This window comes from Callorhinchus milii, unplaced genomic scaffold (assembly GCF_018977255.1).
Source record: "Callorhinchus milii isolate IMCB2004 unplaced genomic scaffold, IMCB_Cmil_1.0 Scaffold19, whole genome shotgun sequence".
NCBI lineage: Eukaryota > Metazoa > Chordata > Chondrichthyes > Chimaeriformes > Callorhinchidae > Callorhinchus > Callorhinchus milii.
The window spans coordinates 10,145,076-10,167,983 of NW_024704760.1; the positions used below are offsets into that span (position 1 = coordinate 10,145,076).

Sequence of the window (22,908 nt, forward strand, 5' to 3'; positions counted from 1 at the left end):
ACAGAAAGTGCAGGGACAGGTGAGCTTTAAAATTTGATCAACATCACATTCTTTGGCTTCAGTTGCTTTGACCTGAATATTTTTCTTGTGAGAAGACACGATTACGGTTGTGCTCTGATCAGTTCTTGTTTCACAGCGTCTCTCCTCACATATATCCTCAGATACATCAGTTTGTGAGGAATCAGTTGGATCACACTGGGTTGTTGTGCTCAAATGTTTCATTGTTTGTGTTGGGGTCGGGGTGTCAGTGGCTTCATGTTGTGATGATGGTTGTGAGTTTCTATCTGAAATACTAATACAGTGGGAGAAGAGTTGTCCCGAATTCATGACACTATTGTGTTATGTAACAAAAAAATCCCTATGTTTTTCAGAGCTGGAAAAGTGTAAAACAAAACTAAAGGAAGCAGGTAGGGAAGAGGTTTCTGAGTTTAAAATAAGAAAATGATATTTTTTCTGCTGATTATACAATTCATATGGATAGGAAATGATAGATAAGTGTGAATCTTAACAGTCGTTTTGTTTGCTTACAGAGGATCTTAAAATTAAACAAACTGCGGGTAAATGTTCATATACTGTTACACATCACAGTGTAAATGCTATTATTCCTTTTGTCGGCAATACATTTTTGATCTGACTGACATATGTTAGATTATACAGCATGTGGTAGCATGTTGGTAGCATGTTCCACATTCCCTCTACTCTCTGTGTGAAGAAATTTTTTCTAACTTCCCGATTTGATCTATTTTTGACTATTTTATATTGATGACCCCCTTTTTTTTATGGCCTTATTAACGTGGTTTGCTACTTTTAGTGAATTGTGTCTGTGTGTAGCCCCAGGTCCCTTTGCTCCAGTTAGGTTTTTATTTTCCAGGTTTAAATACTGGAAATGGTTTTCTTGATTAATTGGTATCTGATACAGCAAACGTCTTTTGAACATCATGATTTCGCTCAATCTGTTGCTAACTTTAATGTCAGATACAGATACAATAAACAGTCGATAATGACATGTAGACAAACATACACGTGAACGCAAACAGCTGAGCTGAAGATTTTATGTTTCTTGTTTTAGATTTAGAGAAAGCGAAAGAAAGTTTGAAAACTACAGGTACAGAAAATAATGTGTTTTAAATTATATCACTATAGATTTATGTATATGCACGTGGTATATCATAGAATATTAAAAATAATTCAGCTTTTTCTGGAATTTTCAGGAATTTTCTGAAATGTGCAGATAACGTATTAATATCATGATAGAATCATATTACGTAATATATTTGAATGCCCGCTAATTCCTATTTTCCTCAACAGAGGAATCAATTGAAAAGAATGATAAAGGTAATTACATTGATCTGAGAGAGGAGATTTATCAATTGTTTGATCACTGATATCCATTGCAATCTCTCGGTTCCTCTTTTGATATCAGACTCCCTTCATTAAAGGCACCAAATGGGTTGTTCATGGATCATCCTCTCCTTGTGTTTGTCCTCCTTCGGAGAGGCAGTCGATAACACAATCTGAATCCACCTGTCGATTGGTTGAAACAAATTTGCTTAATCAAATGTTCCTTTTCAGAAAGAGACACTTGTGAAGAAGAGATAAAAGCAGCAAGTAAGAATATATAATTCATTTAAAGATTTGGGAGAAGGGATTTTAGTTGTTTTGTTGCTCACAATGTGAAAATTGGTAAAAATAGGTGAGGCGTATGAAGAGCAATTTAAGACAGATATCAAGAGGCATTTCATTACACAATGGTGATCAAAGTTGAGCAATAGTTGTATATTATGCAATAATCAATTGTAATGTGTGAACAACAACAAGACAAATACATTTGAATAGTTCTTTTCACATAGGGAGGATATTCCAAGGCACTGGACAGTCAGTTTTTCGGAGCTGGGGGTCGGGATTGGGAGTGTGGAGGTCAGTGGGGAAAGCAGGTTGATCAACAGCATGGTCTAAGTGGAGGGTATGGAGATTGGTCTTGAAGGCGCAAGGGAGAGGACGAGGTGTAGGGACTGCAGAATGGAGTTCCAGGAGGTATGGCAGAATAAGGCCCACCCTTGAATTCGTGGGCAGTCGGCTGGCGACGTGAAGCACGCTTGAGCCCTCCTGAGTGGAGGTAGTGGGCAACATGGTAGGAGATTAGGAGGTCACTGGGGTAGTGGGGAACGAGGCCATGGAGGGTTTTGAAGGTGAGGAACAGAATTTTGAGCTGTATCCTCTGAGTGATGGCAAGCCAGTGGAGTCGGGTGGAGTTAGGGTCACGGAGACTGCTGCCAGGAGAGGACATGAGCTGCAGAGTTCTGGATGACCTGCAGCTTATGGAGGGAGGAGTTTGTGAAACCATCAAACAAGGTGTTTAAATAGTCAAGCCTCGACGTTCAAAGACAGAACCATGGAGGTTGAAGTGAGAGGAGAGGTGGAGGATGAAGATAGAGGGATCATTGTTGTTGAAGGTAGTAGAGAGGACGAGGAGGCAGAGGGAGGCCTGGTCACAGATGGACAGAATGTCATTTGTCACTGTGACCAGGTTTGTTTCTCTGCTGTGGGTGGCATGGAAACTCAATTCGAGGCGTTTATGAAGTTCGTGGCGGGAGAGGAAGGAGCGAAGCTGGGAAGCAATGACTCATTCCAGGAACTTCCAGAGGAAAGGGAGGTTAGAAACGGGGCGGTAGACCTGAGAGATAAGGCGAGGGATAGGAATGGGTTCAAGGAGTAGGTGCTCGGTTTCATGTGGTTTATAGTTATGATGAGATGAACAGGAGACATGTTACGAAGGAGTGAGGGGATGAATGGGTAGGGCCCGGTGTGAGAGGGGGGGATGGGGAGGGGGCAGGCAATGGAAGGACAGAGGCTGCTGAGTGGATCCCCTTGACTTTGAATTGGAGGAAGACCAGCATGGCCTCGAACTTGCCATTGGAGGTGAGAGGGTGGGCGGATGAGCTGGTTGGTGAGGGAGAAGACGAGCCTGGAGTTGTCCTTGGCCTCAAAGATTGTCTTAGAGTAGAATGACGATTTAGCGGAGGTGAGGGGGAGTGTTAAGATTTGATAAGGTCCAGCCAGATCTGCCGATGGACCATAAGTTCTATTTAAGGCAGGTGTGTTCAGTGGCACACACCTGTGCTTTCAAGCAGCGGAGGTGGCTGGTGTACCATGGTGACTTTCACGAGTAGGAGACGGTTCAGGAAATGAGGGCAGCAAGCGAATTGAGAATGGAGGAGAGGGAGCTGTGGAGAATGACCGAGGAGCAAAGTTCATTGCAGTAGGATACCCAGAGGGGAAGAAGTTCAGATGACTCCAAGGCACCCGAGATGGAGAGGGGGAGATTTTTTCCCAGGGGCGGTAGGAGATGATGGTGGGTTGGGTGCTATTTTCGAGAGGCATTGAGTAGTTGAAGGAGATGAATGATGGTCCGAGATCACTTTTCTCGATGATGGTGAGGTCCGAGACAGTGAGACCCTGAGTGATCACCAAGTTGAGGGGATGACCGTGGACGTGGGTGAGGAGTGGATATGGAGGGAGAGATTGAGGGAGGAGATAAGGGAGGAGAATGCATTCTTCAAAGTGAAGGGCATTCTTCATTTTGCTTCTAACATTGTCTCCAGACAAATCTTTTGTTTCTTGTTGTTGGTATATAAAGATTCCCCTGTAATCATTTAGAATAGAACAAGATTTTATATCCATTCTTTTATATGATTAATTAATTGTATTAACATAGGTCAAAATGGGCGCCAAATTAGCTTTCTTACTAACGGAATGTGGCACAGGCTGGAACCATGGTACCCGTTATCTCTCCTCTCTCCAGATGCACATTCCTAAGTGTTATTGTAACCTTGGGTACCAGCTAGAACTGGAGGGAAAAAGGTCTGCCAAACATCATGTGCCAGGCCTCGGAAGATAAGAAGTAGACCTCCCAATTAAGAAGGATAAACTACTCAAAGAAGGTCCCAAGGCCAGTCCCGAATAACATCATTATAGACAAGACAATAGAGATGCACCTTATCAACATGGGTCACGCTGGCGCCAGGCCAATGATTGATTAGGATGAGTACGTGCAGGACGAGTTGAGAGAGGGAAGAAGGTAGTTAACAAGAATCCAGAAAAGTGTATAATTATTGAAGGAAAAAGAAAAAGAAGTCAGTGAGTACCCAGCTGGCAGGAGGGGAGTGAGGGAACTGGGCAGCGAAACCAGGGCAAGTGCGTGACGACAGCCAAGAAATTTTCTTCCACTTTTGTTCTACGTGGATTAACCGGTAGTATACTCTTCTTTACACACTATTAAGCTCATTGTCTTATAATAATAGAATCATAGCACCATCTTGGATTGTTGGGTCATATTTCGAACTCTCGGGATCAGAAATCCCAACATTGTGAAATGTTGAAATGTGCCTCTGATTCCCAAATGGACCATCTATAGCTTGAAATGAAAATGTTTAACCCGTTCATTGTTTTGGTTTCCAGAATTAACCAAATGTCAGACAGATCTAAAAGAATCAGAAAAAGGTTTGAAGTTTGGGGATGTCAATGATGCTCTGTTTGTTGATCATTTGGTTCTGTTTCTATTTAATATCAAGCAATTAGTATTTTGAAACTGATTTCAGTGAAAGGGTGTTGAATAAATTTCGATTTTGTTTTCAGAACTAAAAAAATGTCGAGAAGAGCTGAGAAAATACAGTGAGTAGAATTATTTCATTTGGTGAGAAGAATTTTTTTCACGCAGTGAGTTGTTTGAATCTGGAACCCATTGCCTGAAAGGGCGGTCGAGGCCGATTCGATATCAACTTTTAAAAACACAATGGATGGGTGTTTGAGGAGGACGGGTTTGCAGGTTATGGGGAAAGGGCCGGGGAGTGGGATTGACATTACATTGCTCTTTTCAAAGAGCCGGCACAGACTCTATGGGCCGAATGGCTCTTTTTGTACTGGACGATTCTATGATTCTATGATTTTTGAAGTTTGTATCAGGGCTAAATATCTATGAAATAATTGTGAACATTGTTGGCCAGGAGCCCTGGAGATAATTCTTTCCCACTGTGACAAATAAAGGCCAGAAATCCTCAATATAGTTCTCAATGGCCTTCTGGATGTAAGATGCTAATGTGCAGTCCATGTCTTTATTTATGCCCTTTATTTATGATTCAGAATAATTCCATATGAAATGCTTTGAGAGGGTTTGACTTTAGGCACTAAAACAAATGCAAGGATTGATGCAGTAAGAATTGATGAATTCCGTGTTTGACTTACAGAGGATAATGATGAGAAAGCTTTAGGTAAGGGCGACATTTTATTAAGTTAAGACTGCAATGAAGTATTTACTCAGAAAGAAAGTTGTTCTGTTCTTCACTTTCCATACTGAATGTTAAAGATGCTTATCAGTCTGTATAATGAACCACTTTTAAAGTAGGAAAACCCACCACATGCCCAGATGGCAAATCAGGCAGATAATTGTGTTTTCTGTTCTTTCTGACGTATTATTATTGTAAATGTAACTTGAAACATCCTGAGCTGCACTAAAACAGAGAGAGCTGGGAAAACTCAGCAGGTCAGGTAGCACCTATGGAGAAAGGAAAGTCATCAATGTTTTGGATCCACGACCCTTCAAAGTGTTGTGGATCCAAAACATTAACTCACTTTCCTTTCTCCATAGATACTGCCTGACCTGCTGAGTTTTCCCAGCTCTCTCTGTTTTTGTTTCAGACTTCAGCATCTGCAGTAATTTGTGTTTTGTTCTGAGCTGCACAACACCGTTCACTATTCTACACCATTCGCACAACCTCCCGAACTTTGTAGACTGTTTTGAAGAAAAGCATTTCCCCAATAATTCTTTAAACCTGATCATATTTACAGAAGCAGAACGGGACGACAAGAAAACAGGTAGATTGTGAGAAGGTGGATGTTGTTACATTACGATTGATTTCGAATTTCACTGATACTTTTCTTTTTGCTCAGGTTACAGTTTAATAGAAATAAACTCAATAGCATTGTAAACAATGTACATCTGGCAGGTTTATTGTGTGTTTATTTTATTGTGATATAGTAAATTCTCCTGATCTTTGTTTTTCAGAACTGGCTGATTGTCAGAAAGAATTGAAAGCTGCGCGTGAGTATAAAGTCTACATATCTATACACACGTTGGATGTGATGTATTTGTTGCCCTTTTTGTCTGAAGTTCCTTGAACAATGTGTCGTATTTCGTTGAACGATTGTTGGAAAACATATTCTTGAGCTCTGCCATGTTATCAAATCCACCACAATGTACATTTGGTTTTGTAGATCAGGCCCTTTGCAAATCTAATATTCTGATCCTTTTTATTCCATTAGAAGAAAAAGCCTATGATAAACTAACACCAGAAGGTAGATTGGATGCTTTACATTATGATCAGTGGGCAACTAATATTTGATTATTTTACAAGAGAACATAATTGATGTGAGTTGAATTAATTCACGAATCAAACATAAGGTCCTTTCATATACATCTGTACATAATTATGTTTACAGTGAAAAAACTGATCATGTTACAAGACGGTATGTATTGATAAAAGATTCAAGATTTCATAAGTTTGAAGAAATTTTCTTTTAGCTTCAATTACTTTTATTGCATTTTAATCTGTTTGTGTTCAATTTAATACTGCAATACTTTTGAAGAATAAAGTTACACAGTTTGTAGGATTGCTAGTTTTTTGTTAACACAAAGAATTATCATGTGATTTCCAGAAAAGAAAGCGTGTGAAATATCACTGGATAAATTAGGTAAGAAAGTGGAGGATATGTGTAAAACTGCTAAGAAAAGAACATGTGCGGTGCACACACTGTTCATAACTGCAGCCAATTCCATATTTTGGCCGATGTGGAAGGAAATGTTTACACGTTGTTTTGTGAATCCGCATTTTTGTGACCAAGGCTGGTGAGAAATAATGCAAATATTTTTGTTGATTTGAGCAGAAAAGGCGAATAAGAAGCAATTGGAAGGTAAAATCCCATGGCATCAATGTGTATTTTTCTATCACTTACCTACATTTCAAAACATAGTCATCTTATTGTCATTAACAATCACTGGCATCTCATTTACACTTTGTTTCTTGTGTTTAGAATTTGAGAAGGTTGATGGGACCTTGAAAGAAAAAGGTGCGGAACAAACATGAATTGATTTCTCAATTTAAAATAAAGTGAACTGTTTATTTGCATGTTATATATAAATTATTCTAGTTATGATATAAGTGATGTATGTAACTGATTGTTTATTTCAGTCTCCGTTCAAGGGTTATAGTTCACTGTGTGTTAATTACTGTGTTGCCCAACAGAGAAGCTACTTATTGAAGGAGAAAAAGGTATTGCCATCGATTTGCTTTATGTAACTGATCCCTGAAACTTGGCTGTTGTTTCCTTTTGTTTCTCGAAATATAAACTATGTTCATATGAAAATTAAATTATTTCCTCTCATCTGTGTTTGCTTTGCAGAACAAACCTCTTGCCAAGCAAGACTGAAAGCTGCGAGTAAGAAAACAGCCTTTTCTTATCTGCTCCCTCTTGGGGACATCATCCAAAGACACGGGGTCAACTTCCACATGTATGTGGATGACACTCGACTCTATCTCTCTGCCTCCCCCCCGACTCCAGGACAACTGCTGTCCAACAGAATGTCTGTCAGACATCAAGGGCTGGATGAGAGCTAACTTTCTTCGTTGGAAGTCAACAAAACCGAGGCTCTCCTGATTGACTCCCTTCATGTCCTCCACACCACAGGCACTGACACCATCGCTATCCAAATTTGCACACTGCTCCTCACTGAGGCAGTCTGAAATCTTGGCATCTTGTTTGAAATTCAACTATTCTTTCTTCCCCACATCTGTGCCATGTTCGGCCTTCCCTACCTCTGCAACATCGCCCGACTCCACTACCGTCTCACACCTTTGGCCGCCACAACCCTCATCCATGCATTGATAATATCCACACTGCTTGTCAGCCTCCCCAAGATCTCTCTGCAAAACCCCAACTTTGCCCAACTCCACTGGCTTCTTATAACACAGCAGACAGTTCAACATTCTGGTCCTCACCTTCAAACCCCTCCATGGCCTTACTCTGGACTTCCAGAACCCCTACTAACCTGCCTACACCCTCCGCACAACATGCTCCGGCCTGCTTCACTTCCCACGCCTCGCCAGCACCACCATTGATGGGAGGCCTTAAACCCTGCCCACACCCTCTGGAGCTCCATGCTTCAGTCCCTCTTCCTTGCCCCCTCCCTTCAATCACCTTCCTTCCCACTCTGCCCTCCAACCTCCCCGATCTTCCACTCTGAATTTGGGTCCAAAACATTCCATGTCCAACTCCTTGGGACATCCTCCCGATGTGAAAGGTGCTTTATAAATGAAATTTAGTTGTTGTTGGCCATTTAGTACACACTTTACATTTTCATGCTGAACAAAATAATTTAAAAATGTTCATCATATTGAGAAATCTGACTCCAACAGAAGAAGGAAAAGAACCAGACCAAGCAGATGAAGCCAAACCAAGAGAGGAAAAGAAACCGGTGGATGTAAAGAAGAAAGGTAGTTACTTGCTTGGTTGAAAGTTTTACTATATTGGTCAGTTATTTCCCACCTCCAGGGTACGTTTCAGTCCATTCAACATACATTTATTTGGGTTCCCATTTCTGTGTGTGTTGTGATGCTTTTCTCCTGGGTTTGGCGCTGACTGTGGAAATGCAAAATATTGGACGTTGCAAAACAGCAATGACTGAATGACACAAATGCGTCATAGATTTTTTTGTCAATTTTATCAGAAGAGGATGATCTAAAAGAAAAAATCTCTGCCCTCAGTAAGAATACGTTTTTACTTATTTAAGTATTGTGAGAGATGTTTTGTTGGCTATAACCCTCTTTTGTGTAGGTTATTCTGCTTTTGTTATCCTGCAGCAGCAACATCGACTGCCCCATTCCCTACTACCGCCAAAAGCCACCCCGGACGTAGACCCCGAGGGATAACCTCTCCTCCCTCATCCACATCCCCACCCTCCCTACCAACCAATCCACTACCCCCTCCCATCCCACACATCCCCCTGCCAACTGTCCACTCTGCATTGGCCTTCAAAACATCTGCTCCATCTGCAACAAGACCTGGCCGTCAATGAACTCATCCTTGTTGGGAACATTGACATTATGGCCTTCACGGAAACCTGGATCACCCCAGGTGTCACCTTCCCCCTCACTGAGGCCACACCAACTGGCTACACCCACCACCATGCCCCACGTCCCAAATGTCATGGCAGTGGTGTGGCTCTCATATCACTTGCCCTATCCCCCTACTCCACAGGCTCATTCCCCTCTTTTGAACACCGCACCCTCTGCCATCCCTCCCACCTCTCTCTAAAAATCCTCCTAATTTATTGCCCCCCCACCAAATCCTCCCCCTCCTTCATCTCTGACATCTCCAACCCTCCTAGCCTCCCTCTGCCTCTGCTCCAACCGTCTCATTATCCGAGGTGACTTCAACCTCCACTTCACTGCGTCCTGCTCCACCTCCTCAGATTTCTCGTCTCTCCTCTCCTCTCTCAACCTCTCCCTCCACATCCATTCTGCTACCCACACCCATGGTCACCCACTCGACCTGGTGATCACCCGGGGCCTCAGCATCTCGGATGTCACCATCACTGACAAGGCCATCTCTAACGACCATTTCATCTCCCTCAACTCCCATATCCTTCACCCCACTGACTCCAAACCTACCACCATCTTCTACTACCCATGGAAGAAGATCGCCCCTCAATCCCTCTCCACTGCCCTGGAGTCCTCTGAACTCTTTCCCCTCTGGCCCACCTCTCGCAACAACTCACTCGCTGCACTCACTCTTCTCCACAGCACCCTCTCCACCACACTCAATGTCCTTAACCCCCTCACCTCCCAAACTGCCTCCTATTCCCGATCCTCACCCTGGTTCACCAGCCACCATCGCTTGCTTAAGGGCCAGGTGCAGGCTGCCGAACGTCATATCTGCTGGACCTCATCAAAACCTATCGCTCCGCTTTCGCCTCAGCCAAATCATCCTTCTATTCCAGGTTAATCCTGGAGGCGAAGGGCAACCCCAGGATCCTGTTCTCCACCACCTCTGCTCCTCTGCCTTCCCTGCCATGCCTAGCCGATTTTTCCCTCTGACTCCCACTGGGAGAAAATGCTGGCTTCGAGTCCAAAATCGAGGGAATCTGCTCAGCTGCCACTGCCCCCCCAACTTCCAACCCATCCCTCCCCCTCCCCCACACTCTGACAATTACCCATCCCTCCTTCCACACCTTTGAATCTGTCACCCCCTCCACTGTCTTCACCACCATACCCTCCATGAAGCCAACCACCTGCTCCCTGAACCCCATCCTCACCCCCCTCCTTAAATATCAGCTCTAATTCTTGCCCCACTACTCGCCAACATCATTGACCTCTCCCTGTCATCTGACACTGTTCCTTCCCTCCTCAAAACAATCACTATCACTTTCGTCTTGAAGAAACCTTCCCTTGACCCATTGCCTCTCCTCCCACCTCAACCTTCAAGATTCTGTCCTTGACTGGTTCAAGTCCTACCTTTCACATCACCTCCATTTCGTCACAGCAAACAGCTTCTCCTGCAGCCCCCGCACCGTCTCTGGAGATGTATCTCAGAGCTCTGTCCTTGGTCCCCTCCTCTTCACTCTGGTGACATCATCTGCAGACATAGGGTAAATTTCCACATGTATGCGGATGACACCCAACTCTATCTCTCTGCCTTCCCCCTCAACTCCAGGTCTACTGGGGTCCTGACCGACATCAAGTCCTGGATGAGGGACAACTTTCTCCAACTCAACGTCAGCAACACTGAGGCCCTCCTGATTGGCTCGCGCCAGCGCCTCCGCACCTCGGGCACTGGCAGTATCAACCTCCAAGGCTGCACGCTCAACCTCACAAAGCCAGTCAGGAACCTGGGTGTCTTGTTTGACCCTGAAGTGTCGTTTCTCCTCCACATCTGCGCCATGACCGGCACCTCCTACTACCACCTCGCAAGATTGCCAGATTCTGCCACTGCCTCACCCCTCAGGATGCTGAAACCCTTATCCATGCATTCGTCACATCAAGGCTCGATTACGGAAAATCTATCCTCATCGGCCTTTCCAACTCTTCCCTTCACAAACTGCAGATAATCCAAAACTCTGCACACCAGGCTCCGTGCCTGGTGAACCAGGCTCCGTGAACCCATCACTCCCGCCCTCACCCGAAAGCACTGGCTCCCCATTCCTCAGAGGATCGAATTCAAGATCCTCGTCCTCACTTTCAAGGCCATCCACGGCTTTACCCCCTCCTACGTCTCTGACCTGCTGACTCCCTATCAACCTGCTTGCTCCCTCCATTCAGTAGGCTCCGGCCTGCTCATGCCTCCCTACCGTTGGTGGCCGGACTTTCAGCCTCTCTGCCTGCACACTCTGGAACTCCATCCTACGATCCCTTTGCCTCGCTTCCTCCCTTGCCTCCTTCAAGGCCGTTCTCAAAACCCTTCTCTTCGCCTTCCCACCTCTCTGCCTTCCCTCACACCTACCCCACCCCTCCACCTGACTGTTCAGCACTTTGGGACGTCCTCCCGACGTGAAAGGCGCTCTATAAATGTAATTTGTTGTTGTTGTTTTGTTTTCGCTGAGAATTCAGGGTGTTTAACCTGCTGGTAAATCTGTATAAGTAGCTGGTTGGCAATATTAAAGAAATCCATTGTACAGACAATGGATTACTCAGATAATTGCATGTTTTGAACCATACGATTGTCAGTTGTAAACTCATGTTGTAATTGTTATCGATTGGCATCTATTGCAGAACCTCATCACACACATAATATCCCACCTTTACAGGTTGCTGTGTTGCTAATGAAGGAGCATTCAAAACTAATGTGTTTAACCACTATTATTTTTCTAGAAGCGGAGATTAAAGACATAGAAAAAGGTAACTATTGAAACGATTTAAAAGTTTATATCAAATTCATGACTCATATCTATTAGTATGAGCTTTATTGATCTGTGGATATTTGTTATGTAACCTCAACTCATTCTCGTTTTCACTATCATGGTATCGTGCGGCTTCCTCCTCCAGACTTCCCCAGTCTATCCCGTTCCCGGAGTTAGTCACCTTACTCCCTGTACAGACCAATATCACTGCCCTCTGTACTCCCAATTTTTCCTCCATCTCCCGAATCCTCCTTTCGCATGCAGCGTGGTCATGACTTACCGTCATTCCCATTTTATACTTGAGGGCAACCTCCAGGTCCCTAGTATGCACTGTCAGACTACCAACCTCCTCTTCTAACTGCTTTTTCTCGGCCTTGCACTGTATCAGATCAGCGATGTGCTGAATCCCAATGTCGCTATTAATCTTCTTCCTATTACACTCACTTTCTAGGAAGCGCTCATTTGTCCGCTGAGTTTTCCATTCCAGTTCCCATTCCATCTTCCCCTTCTCCCTGTCGGCAGTTAAAAGTTTCCTTTCTATCTCCCGCTCCACTCTCTCCTTTTCTCTTTCGGCAGTCAGCGTGTCCAGCGCTGCTGCCCCCTCTTTACACTCACCACTCAACTTCTTGACTGACTCCCTGTCGGACAACTCCTTCTCGACTATCTTCCACATGCAATATTTGAACACCTTTTTATCCTTTTGCCCCAATTTAAGTTTCGCACCCTCCGTCTCTATATAAAAAAAATAACAGAGCAATACAACTGGTCCTTCTGTTCCACGAACCAAGTCTGCCCTGGAGAGATCTCTAAAGACCACCCCTTAGCCCAAGCTTATATACCTATTGTTTCTTTTTGTTTCTTTTTTTGTCTCCTGCAGTTTCAGTCTGCCTTATTTGGGCTTGTTTTTCACTATTCTACGTGCTTAATCAGAACACTTTCTTATCTAAAACTAACAAAAAGAGGAGGCCAATCAGAGCATACAACTCCTTCTGGTTGTATATAATACATATATACATTCCAACAGTGTGCATTGGGATTTCAAGTGTTGATGATTCTTGTGAATGTGATGTGTTCCTCTTACTGTGTTGGAAAGGAAACGGCAGCCGTAGGTTGGAGTTTGGTTCTCCCCAAGCAAGAGAATCATTCACTGTTGAAATAAAAATACCTCATAAATATTTTGTTTGCTTTTCAGAAATAGAAGAGTGTAAAAAGCTCACAGTCCTGGCAGGTGAGACTGATGTCCAGAAAGCCTTGTGAAATGGGTCATGTCAACATCCTTGTTGTGAGTCGAGTCTATCCTTTCCCAAGTGCAGCGCCCAGCACATAATACCAAACTGCAAACACTTCTTAACTTCTCACCCTTTCACCTTTCCTCACTGTGTTCTCTTGTATTATTAGTTACATGAGGTCGTCACTTGGTGGTTCTGTTTCTCTCGGCTTCTTTTCTGGCTGCCCGGCTCAAGGCGGCAAAGTCAGCAACAGGCAATGAGTGTATTCTCACGCAGTGCTTAATGGATTCTTTGCTTGGGCTTTAGAGCAAGAGGTTGTTGCAGAGGACGAGGACACAGCAAGTAAGCCCAGATTATTTGTGTTAAATAAACCCCTAAAAACTGCCACCATCACTCCCACTTTGAAAAAACCCTCCCTTGATGCGTTGCAGCTATCAAACTACCGGCCCATCTCCAACCTGCCCTTCCTGTCCAAGGTCCTTGAAAGAGTTGTCACCTCCCATCTGCGCTCTTCCCTCTCCACCCATGCATTACTCGAACCCCTTCAGTCGGGTTTCCGTGCTGCCCATAGCACTGAAACCGCCCTGGTCAAGGTCACCAATGACATCTTGACCATCTGCGACCAGGGCTCCCTCTGCCTCCTCGTCCTCCTCGACCTATCGGCAGCATTGGATACGGTCGACCACGCAATCCTCCTCAACCACTTGTCATCCCACCTCAACCTTCAAGGCCCTGTCCTTGAGTGGTTTAGGTCGTACCTCTTCCACCGTCTTCATTTTGTTTCCACAAACGGCTTTTCCTCCGGCTCCCGCACTGTGGTATCCCTCAGGGCTCTATCCTCAGTCCCCTCCTCTTCACCCTCTATGTGCTCCCCCTCGGTGACATCATCCCAGACATGGGGTAATTTTGTTCTTGTTGTACATTTCCCATTGGAGAAATTCCTCAATCTAAACTAATTTTATGGCTTTTCAAAAATAGAATTAAAAACAGAAAGTGCAGGGACAGGTGAGCTTTAAAATTTGATCAACATCACATTCTTTGGCTTCTGTTGCTTTGACCTGAATATTTTTCTTGTGAGAAGACACGATTACGGTTGTGCTCTGATCAGTTCTTGTTTCACAGCGTCTCTCCTCACATATATCCTCAGATACATCAGTTTGCGAGGAATCAGTTAGATCACACTGGGTTGTTGTGCTCAAATGTGTCATTGTTTGTGTTGGGGTCGGGGTGTCAGTGGCTTCATGTTGTGATGACGGTTGTGAGTTTCTATCTGAAATACTAATACAGTGGGAGAAGAGTTGTCCACGAATTCATGACACTATTGTTTATGTAACAAAAAAATCACTATGTTTTTCAGAACTGGAAGAGTGTAAAACGAAACTAAAGGAAGCAGGTAGGGAAGAGGTTTCTGAGTTTAAATAATCAAATGATATTTTTTCTGCTGATTATACAATTCATATCGATAGGAAATAATACTTAAGTGTGAATCTCAATAATTGTTTTTTGCTTACAGAGGATCTTAAAATTAAACAAACTGCGGGTAAATGTTCATATACTGTTACACATCACAGTGTAAATGCTATTATTCCTTTTGTCAGCAATACATTTTTGATCTGTCTGACATATATTAGAATATACAGCACAGGAACAGCCATTCGGCTCAGCTGGTCTATGCCGGTGTTTATATGTTCCACATGAGCCTCCTCCTGCCCTTCCTCAACTAAACCTTCAAGCGTAACCTTCTATTCCTTTCTCCCTCATGTACCTCTCGAGCTTTCCCTTAAATAATTCTATGCTATTTGCCTCAACAACTCCTTGTGGTAACGATTTCCACATTCCCACTACTCTCTGTGTGAAGAAATTTCTTCTACCTCTGCTATTTGATCTATTTGTGACTATTTTATATTGATATCCCCTGGTTTTGATCTCTTCCTCAAGTGGAAACATCTTCCCTATGTCTATCCTATCACAACCTTTCTTCATTTTAAAGACCTCTATCAGGTCACCCCTTACCGTCCTCTTTTCAAGAGAAACGAGTCCAAGAATGTTCAGTCTTTCCTCATAGTATAACCTCTCAGGTCTGGGATCATCCTTGTGAATCTCCTTCTCACCCTCCCCAGTGCCTCGACATCCCTTCTATAATGTGTGGAGCAGAACTGCACCGAGTATTCTAAGTGTGGTCTAACCAAGGTTCTGCAGATGGTTCCCATAACTTCCCTGGTTTCCATTCTATCCCTCTAGAAATGAACCCCAATGCCTGGTTTGCCTTTTTTATGGCCTTATTAACGTGGTTTGCTACTTTTAGTGAATTGTGTCTGTGTGTAGCCCCAGGTCCCTTTGCTCCATTTAGGTTTTTATTTTCCAGGTTTAAATACTGGAAATGGTTTTCTTGATTAATTGGTATCTGATACAGCAAACGTCTTTTGAACATCATGATTTCGCTCAATCTGTTGCTAACTTTAATGTCAGATACAGATACAAATAAACAGTCGATAATGACATGTAGACAAACATACACGTGAACGCAAACACTCAGAGGAAGCAAATCACACCTTCCCAAGCAAATCAGGAACCAGGCATTCACCAGTATCAAGGGAGCATCTAAACAGGTGGCACTGAGCTGAAGATTTTATGTTTCTTGTTTTAGATTTAGAGAAAGCGAAAGAAAGTTTGAAAACTACAGGTACAGAAAATAATGTGTTTTAAATTATATCAATATAGATTTATGTATATGCACGTGGTATATCATAGAATATTAGATGTAATTCAGTCTCACAACCAGAAATAAGACATTTGGATTTGATAAAATGTGCAGATAACGTATTAATATCATGATATAATCATATTACGCAATATATTTGAATGCCCGCTAATTCTTGCTTTCCTCAACAGAGGAATCAATTGAAAAGAATGATGAAGGTAACGACATTGATCTGAGAGAGGAGATTTGTCAAACAATTGATCACTGATATCCATTACAATCTCTCGGTTCCTCTCTTGATATCAGACTCCCTTCATTAAAGGCAGCGAATGGGTTGTTTGTGGATCATCCTCTCCTTGTGTTTGTCCTCCTTCAGAGAGGTAGAGGTTAACAAACAACAGCAAAATCACATTTGTATATCGTTTTCCCAAAACGCTGGACAGACAGAATTTTTGACCCGAGCTGGGGTTCATGGTCGGGAGTGTGGAGGGCAGGGGGGGAGCAGGAGATCAAAAGCAGGATTGAGATGGGTCTTGAAGGTGACAAGGGAGGGGTCGAGGCGGAGGGACAACGGTATGGAGTTCCAGAGGGTTGGGCAGAGTGGCAAAGGCCCGACCGCCAATAGTGGAGCGAGCGAGGCAGGGGACGTGAAGGGTCAAACCTGAAAGATTGTCTTGGAGTAGAACGATAACACAATCTGAAGCCACCTGTCGACTGATAGAAACAAATTTGCTTAATCAAATGTTCTTTTTCAGATAGAGACACTTGTGAAGAAGACATAAAAACAGCAAGTGAGAATAAAGAAGTTATTTAAACATATGGGAGGAGGGATTTGATTTGCTCACTCAAGCAGTTTAGAAGACTCCAATGTAGCCGAGATGGAGGGGTAGATCTTTTCCGAGGGGCGGTAGGAGCTGGTGGTGGGATGGGTGCCATTGGGAGAGGCATTGAGTAGTTGAAGGAGATGAATGATGTTCGCGATCACTTAGTTGATGATGGTGAGGTCCGAGACAGTGAGGCCCTAAGTGATCACCAGGTTGAGGGGTGACCGTGAAGTAGGTGAGGAGTGGATGTGGAGAGAGAGGTTGAGGGAGGAGATAAGGGAGGAGACGGCATTCTTCAAAGTGAAGGGCATTCTTCATTTTGCTTCTAACATTGTCTCCAGACGAATCTTTTGTTTCTTGTGAAATGTTGAAATGTGCCTCTGATTCCCAAATGGACCATCTATGGCTTGAAATGAAAATGTTTAACCCGTTCATTGTTTTGGTTTCCAGAAGTAACCAAATGTCAGACAGATCTAAAAGAAGCAGAAAAAGGTTTGAAGTTTGGGGATGTCAATGATGCTCTGTTTGTTGGCCATTTGTTTCTGTTTCAAGTTAATATCAAACAATTAGTATTTTAAAACTGGTTTCAGAGAAAAGATGTTGATACAGATTCAGAATAAAAATGTCGAGGAGTAGAATCATGTAGTATTTCATTTTGGAGCTGTAAGGTAATATCTGATAAAAATATTGTTGCAGAGACCTGAGATAATCCACTGGCATGAGCAAACCATATTCAATGCTAGATGATTAATTCATGCTATGCATTATTTGTTCAGAATAATTCATTGAAATGCTGAGAGGATTTGCTTTAGAAATGAGTGAAGATTGTGTAAAATTATACGCAGTGTTGTTTGAAGGAACCATTGTGAAAAGCGGTGAAGGCGATCGATTCACTTTTAAACACTGATGGTGTTGAAGACGGTTTGCAGGTAGGACCAAGGCCGGAGTGGTTGACATCATCTCTTTTCAAAGAGCCGGCACAGACTCTATGGGCCGAATGGCTCTTTTTGTACTGGACGATTCTATGATTCTATGATTTTTGAAGTTTGTATCAGGGCTAAATATCTATGAAATAATTGTGAACATTGTTGGCCAGGAGCCCTGGAGATAATTCTTTCCCACTGTGACAAATAAAGGCCAGAAATCCTCAATATAGTTCTCAATGGCCTTCTGGATGTAAGATGCTAATGTGCAGTCCATGTCTTTATTTATGCCCTTTATTTATGATTCAGAATAATTCCATATGAAATGCTTTGAGAGGGTTTGACTTTAGGCACTAAAACAAATGCAAGGATTGATGCAGTAAGAATGAAATTTGCAGAGGATAATGATGATAAAGCTTTAGGTAAGGGCGACATTTTATTAAGTTAAGACTGCAATGAAGTATTTACTCAGAAAGAAAGTTGTTCTGTTCTTCACTTTCCATACTGAATGTTAAAGATGCTTATCAGTCTGTATAATGAACCACTTTTAAAGTAGGAAAACCCACCACATGCCCAGATGGCAAATCAGGCAGATAATTGTGTTTTCTGTTCTTTCTGACGTATTATTATTGTAAATGTAACTTGAAACATCCTGAGCTGCACTAAAACAGAGAGAGCTGGGAAAACTCAGCAGGTCAGGTAGCACCTATGGAGAAAGGAAAGTCATCAATGTTTTGGATCCACGACCCTTCAAAGTGTTGTGGATCCAAAACATTAACTCACTTTCCTTTCTCCATAGATACTGCCTGACCTGCTGAGTTTTCCCAGCTCTCTCTGTTTTTGTTTCAGACTTCAGCATCTGCAGTAATTTGTGTTTTGTTCTGAGCTGCACAACACCGTTCACTATTCTACACCATTCGCACAACCTCCCGAACTTTGTAGACTGTTTTGAAGAAAAGCATTTCACCAATAATTCTTTAAACCTGATCATATTTACAGAAGCAGAACGGGACGACAAGAAAACAGGTAGATTGTGAGAAGGTGGATGTTGTTACATTACGATTGATTTCAAATTTCACTGATGTTTTTCTTTTTTCTCAGGTTACAGTTTAATAGAAATAAACTGAATATGTTGTAAACAATTGTCCATCTCTCATGTTTATTGTGTGGCCATTATTGTGTTACTATTTTATTGTGATATAGTAAATTCTCCTGATCTTTGTTTTTCAGAACTGGCTGATTGTCAGAAAGAATTGAAAGCTGCGCGTGAGTATAAAGTCTACATATCTATACACACGTTGGATGTGATGTATTTGTTGCCCTTTTTGTCAGAAGTTCCTTGAACAATGTGTCGTATTTCGTTGAACGATCGTTGTGTTGGAAAACATATTCTTGAGCTCTGCCATGTTATCAAATCCACCACAATGTACATTTGGTTTTGTAGCTCAGGCCCTTTGCAAATCTAATATTCTGATCCTTTTTATTTCAATAGAAGAAAAAGCCTATGATAAACTAACACCAGAAGGTAGATTGGATGCTTTACATTACGATCTGTGGGCAACTAATATTTGGTTCTCTTATAAATGAATATAACTGATGTGAGTTGAATTAATTCCACAATCAAACATAAGGTTCTTTCATATACATTTGTACCTAATCATTTTTACAGTGAAAAAACTGATCATGTTACAAGACGGTATGTATTGAGAAAAGATTCAAGATTTCATATGTTTGAAGAAATTTTCTTTTAGCTTTTATTACTGCTTTTATTGCATTTTAATCTATTTGTTTTCAATTTAATACTGCAATATTTTGAAAGAATGAAGTTTTACAGGTTGTAAGGCTGCTGTAGTTTGTTGTTAACAAAAGAATTATAATGTGATTTCCAGAAAAGAAAGCGTGTGAAATATCACTGGATAAATTAGGTAAGAATGTGGAGGATATGTGTAAAACTGCTAAGAAAAGAACATGTGCGGTGCACACACTGTTCATAACTGCAGCCAATTCCATATTTTGGCCGATGTGGAAGGAAACGTTGTTTTGTGAATCCGCATTTTTGTGACCAAGGCTGGTGAGAAATAATGCAAATATTTTTGTTGATTTGAGCAGAAAAGGCGAATAAGAAGCAATTGGAAGGTAAAATCCCATGGCATCAATGTGTATTTTTCTATCACTTACCTACATTTCAAAACATAGTCATCTTATTGTCATTAACAATCACTGGCATCTCATTTACACTTTGTTTCTTGTGTTTAGAATTTGAGAAGGTTGATGGGACCTTGAAAGAAAAAGGTGCGGAACAAACATGAATTGATTTTCTCTTTTAAAATAAAGTGAACTGTTTATTTGCATGTTATATATAAATTAATTCTAGTTATGATATAAGTAATGTTTATTTCAGTCTCCGTTCAAGGGTTATAGTTCACTGTGTGTTAATTACTGTGTTGCCCAACAGAGAAGCTACTTATTGAAGGAGAAAAAGGTATTGCCATCGATTTGCTTTATGTAACTGATCCCTGAAACTTGGCTGTTGTTTCCTTTTGTTTCTCGAAATATAAACTATGTTCATATGAAAATTAAATTATTTCCTCTCATCTGTGTTTGCTTTGCAGAACAAACCTCTTGCCAAGCAAGACTGAAAGCTGCGAGTAAGAAAACAGCCTTTTCTTATCTGCTCCCTCTTGGGGACATCATCCAAAGACACGGGGTCAACTTCCACATGTATGTGGATGACACTCGACTCTATCTCTCTGCCTCCCCCCCGACTCCAGGACAACTGCTGTCCAACAGAATGTCTGTCAGACATCAAGGGCTGGATGAGAGCTAACTTTCTTCGTTGGAAGTCAACAAAACCGAGGCTCTCCTGATTGACTCCCTTCATGTCCTCCACACCACAGGCACTGACACCATCGCTATCCAAATTTGCACACTGCTCCTCACTGAGGCAGTCTGAAATCTTGGCATCTTGTTTGAAATTCAACTATTCTTTCTTCCCCACATCTGTGCCATGTTCGGCCTTCCCTACCTCTGCAACATCGCCCGACTCCACTACCGTCTCACACCTTTGGCCGCCACAACCCTCATCCATGCATTGATAATATCCACACTGCTTGTCAGCCTCCCCAAGATCTCTCTGCAAAACCCCAACTTTGCCCAACTCCACTGGCTTCTTATAACACAGCAGACAGTTCAAGATGTTGGTCCTCATCTTCAATCTCCTCCATGGCTTTGCTCCCCTCTTACCTCTGGACTTCCAGAACCTCTACCTACCTGCTTACTCCCTCTGCTCAGCGTGATCCGGCCTGCTTCTCTTCCCACACCTCGCCAGCCCCACCACTGATGGAGGCCTTCAACCCTGCCCTCACCGTCTGGAGCTCCATGCTGCAGTCCCTCTTCCTTGCCCCCTCCCTTCAATCACCTTCGTGCCCACCCTGCCTTTGAACCTCCCCGATCTCCACTCTGAATTTGGGTCCAAAACATTCCATGTCCAACTCCTTGGGACATCCTCCCGATGTGAAAGGTGCTTTACAAATGAAATTTAGTTGTTGTTGGCCATTTAGTACACACTTTACATTTTGATGCTGAACAAAATAATTTAAAAATGTTCATCATATTGAGAAATCTGACTCCAACAGAAGAAGGAAAAGAACCAGACCAAGCAGATGAAGCCAAACCAAGAGAGGAAAAGAAACCGGTGGATGTAAAGAAGAAAGGTAGTTATTTGCCAGTTTGAAAGTTTTACTATATTGGTCAGTTATTTCCCACCTCCAGGGTACATTTCAGTTCCATTCAACATACATTTATTTGGGTTCCCATTTCTGTGTGTGTTGTGATGCTCTTCTCCTGGGTTTGGAGCTGACTGTGGAAATGCAAAATATTGGACGTTGCAAAACAGCAGTGACTGAATGACACAAATGCTTCATACAACAACAACAACAACAACAAGATTCCATTTATAAAGCGCCTTTCACGTCAGGAGGACGTCCCAAGGCGCTGCACAGTTGGGTCATGACCCGAGCATTGGGGGGAAATGGTCAGGGTGAGGGGAGGGAAGGGAGGGAGCGAGGAGGGGGAAATGGTCAGGGTGAGGGGAGGGAAGGGAGGGAGCAAGGAGGGGGGAAATGGTCAGGGTGAGGGAGGAAGGGAGGGAGCGAGGAGGGGGAAGAGAGTCAAGAGGGGAGCTGAAGGCACTGTCAAAGAGAAAGAGAAAAATATTCATAGATTTCTTGTCAATTTTATCAGAAGAGGATGATCTTAAAGCAAAAATCTCTGCCCTAAGTAAGAATACTTTTTTATTTGTTTAAGTATTGTGATGAGATGTTTGGTTGGTTATAACATTCTTTTGTGTAGGTTATTCTGCTTTTGTTTTCACTGAGATTTCAGGGTGTTTAACTTACTGGTAAATCTGTATTAGTAGTTGGTTGGAAATATTGAGGAAATCACTTGTATAGACCATGGATTACTCAGATAATTGCATGTTTTGAACTAAACGATTGTCAGTTGTAAATTGATGTTGTAATTGTTAACGGTTAACATCTGTCGTGGTATTTCATCAACAACACTTAATATCACACAACAACAACAACAACAAAATTACATTCACAGATGTCCTTTCATGTCGGGAGGACGTCCCAAAGTGCTGCCTTTACAGGTTGCTGTGTTGCTAATGAAGGAGCATTCAATAACTAACGTGTTTAACCACTATTATTTTTCTAGAAGCGGAGATTAAAGACATAGAAAAAGGTAAATACTGAAATGATTTGAAAGTTGATATGAAATTCATGAGTCATATCTGTGACTGAGCTTCTGCATCTTTTGCTGCAAAGATATCATTTCTATTGAAATATTTTATGTTCTGATGGTTGTGGGGAAAACAAGAAGAGGTTTAAACGCAATATGAGAAACATTGATTACGCCTCAGTTTATACAGTTATTGATGTGTGGATATTTGTTATGTAACCTCAACCTCTTTCATCGTGTGTGTGCATTGGGATTTCATGTGTTGATGATTCTTGTGAATGTGATGTGTTCGTCTTACTGTGTTGGAAAGGAAACGGCAGCCGTAGGTTGGAGTTTGGTTCTCCCCAAGCAAGAGAATCATTCACTGTTGAAATAAAAATACCTCATAAATATTTTGTTTGCTTTTCAGAAATAGAAGAGTGTAAAAAGCTCACAGTCCTGGCAGGTGAGACTGATGTCCAGAAAGCCTTGTGAAATGGGTCATGTCAACATCCTTGTTGTGAGTCGAGTCTATCCTTTCCCAAGTGCAGCGCCCAGCACATAA

At 42.4% G+C, this 22,908-nt stretch overlaps 1 protein-coding gene across 1 annotated transcript in view; it reads left to right on the forward strand.

Annotated features, from left to right (window-relative positions):
• Positions 1–22,908, forward strand: part of LOC103179160 (protein Hook homolog 3-like) — an 86,155-nt gene that overhangs the window by 10,653 nt on the left and 52,594 nt on the right. Inside the window, exons 3-28 of the mRNA XM_042342022.1 lie at positions 372–407; positions 531–557; positions 1,070–1,105; positions 1,309–1,335; positions 1,573–1,608; positions 4,636–4,671; positions 5,845–5,871; positions 6,062–6,097; positions 6,319–6,351; positions 6,496–6,522; positions 6,712–6,747; positions 6,940–6,966; positions 7,087–7,122; positions 7,299–7,325; positions 7,456–7,491; positions 8,469–8,546; positions 8,780–8,815; positions 11,919–11,945; positions 13,140–13,175; positions 13,483–13,518; positions 14,155–14,181; positions 14,534–14,569; positions 14,690–14,716; positions 15,824–15,859; positions 16,069–16,095; positions 16,633–16,668. Coding sequence (XP_042197956.1) covers positions 6,510–6,522; positions 6,712–6,747; positions 6,940–6,966; positions 7,087–7,122; positions 7,299–7,325; positions 7,456–7,491; positions 8,469–8,546; positions 8,780–8,815; positions 11,919–11,945; positions 13,140–13,175; positions 13,483–13,518; positions 14,155–14,181; positions 14,534–14,569; positions 14,690–14,716; positions 15,824–15,859; positions 16,069–16,095; positions 16,633–16,668 — 577 coding nt within the window. The 5' untranslated portion in view covers positions 372–407; positions 531–557; positions 1,070–1,105; ... (5 more) ...; positions 6,319–6,351; positions 6,496–6,509. The remainder of the gene's footprint in view (positions 1–371; positions 408–530; positions 558–1,069; positions 1,106–1,308; positions 1,336–1,572; positions 1,609–4,635; positions 4,672–5,844; positions 5,872–6,061; positions 6,098–6,318; positions 6,352–6,495; positions 6,523–6,711; positions 6,748–6,939; positions 6,967–7,086; positions 7,123–7,298; positions 7,326–7,455; positions 7,492–8,468; positions 8,547–8,779; positions 8,816–11,918; positions 11,946–13,139; positions 13,176–13,482; positions 13,519–14,154; positions 14,182–14,533; positions 14,570–14,689; positions 14,717–15,823; positions 15,860–16,068; positions 16,096–16,632; positions 16,669–22,908) is intronic.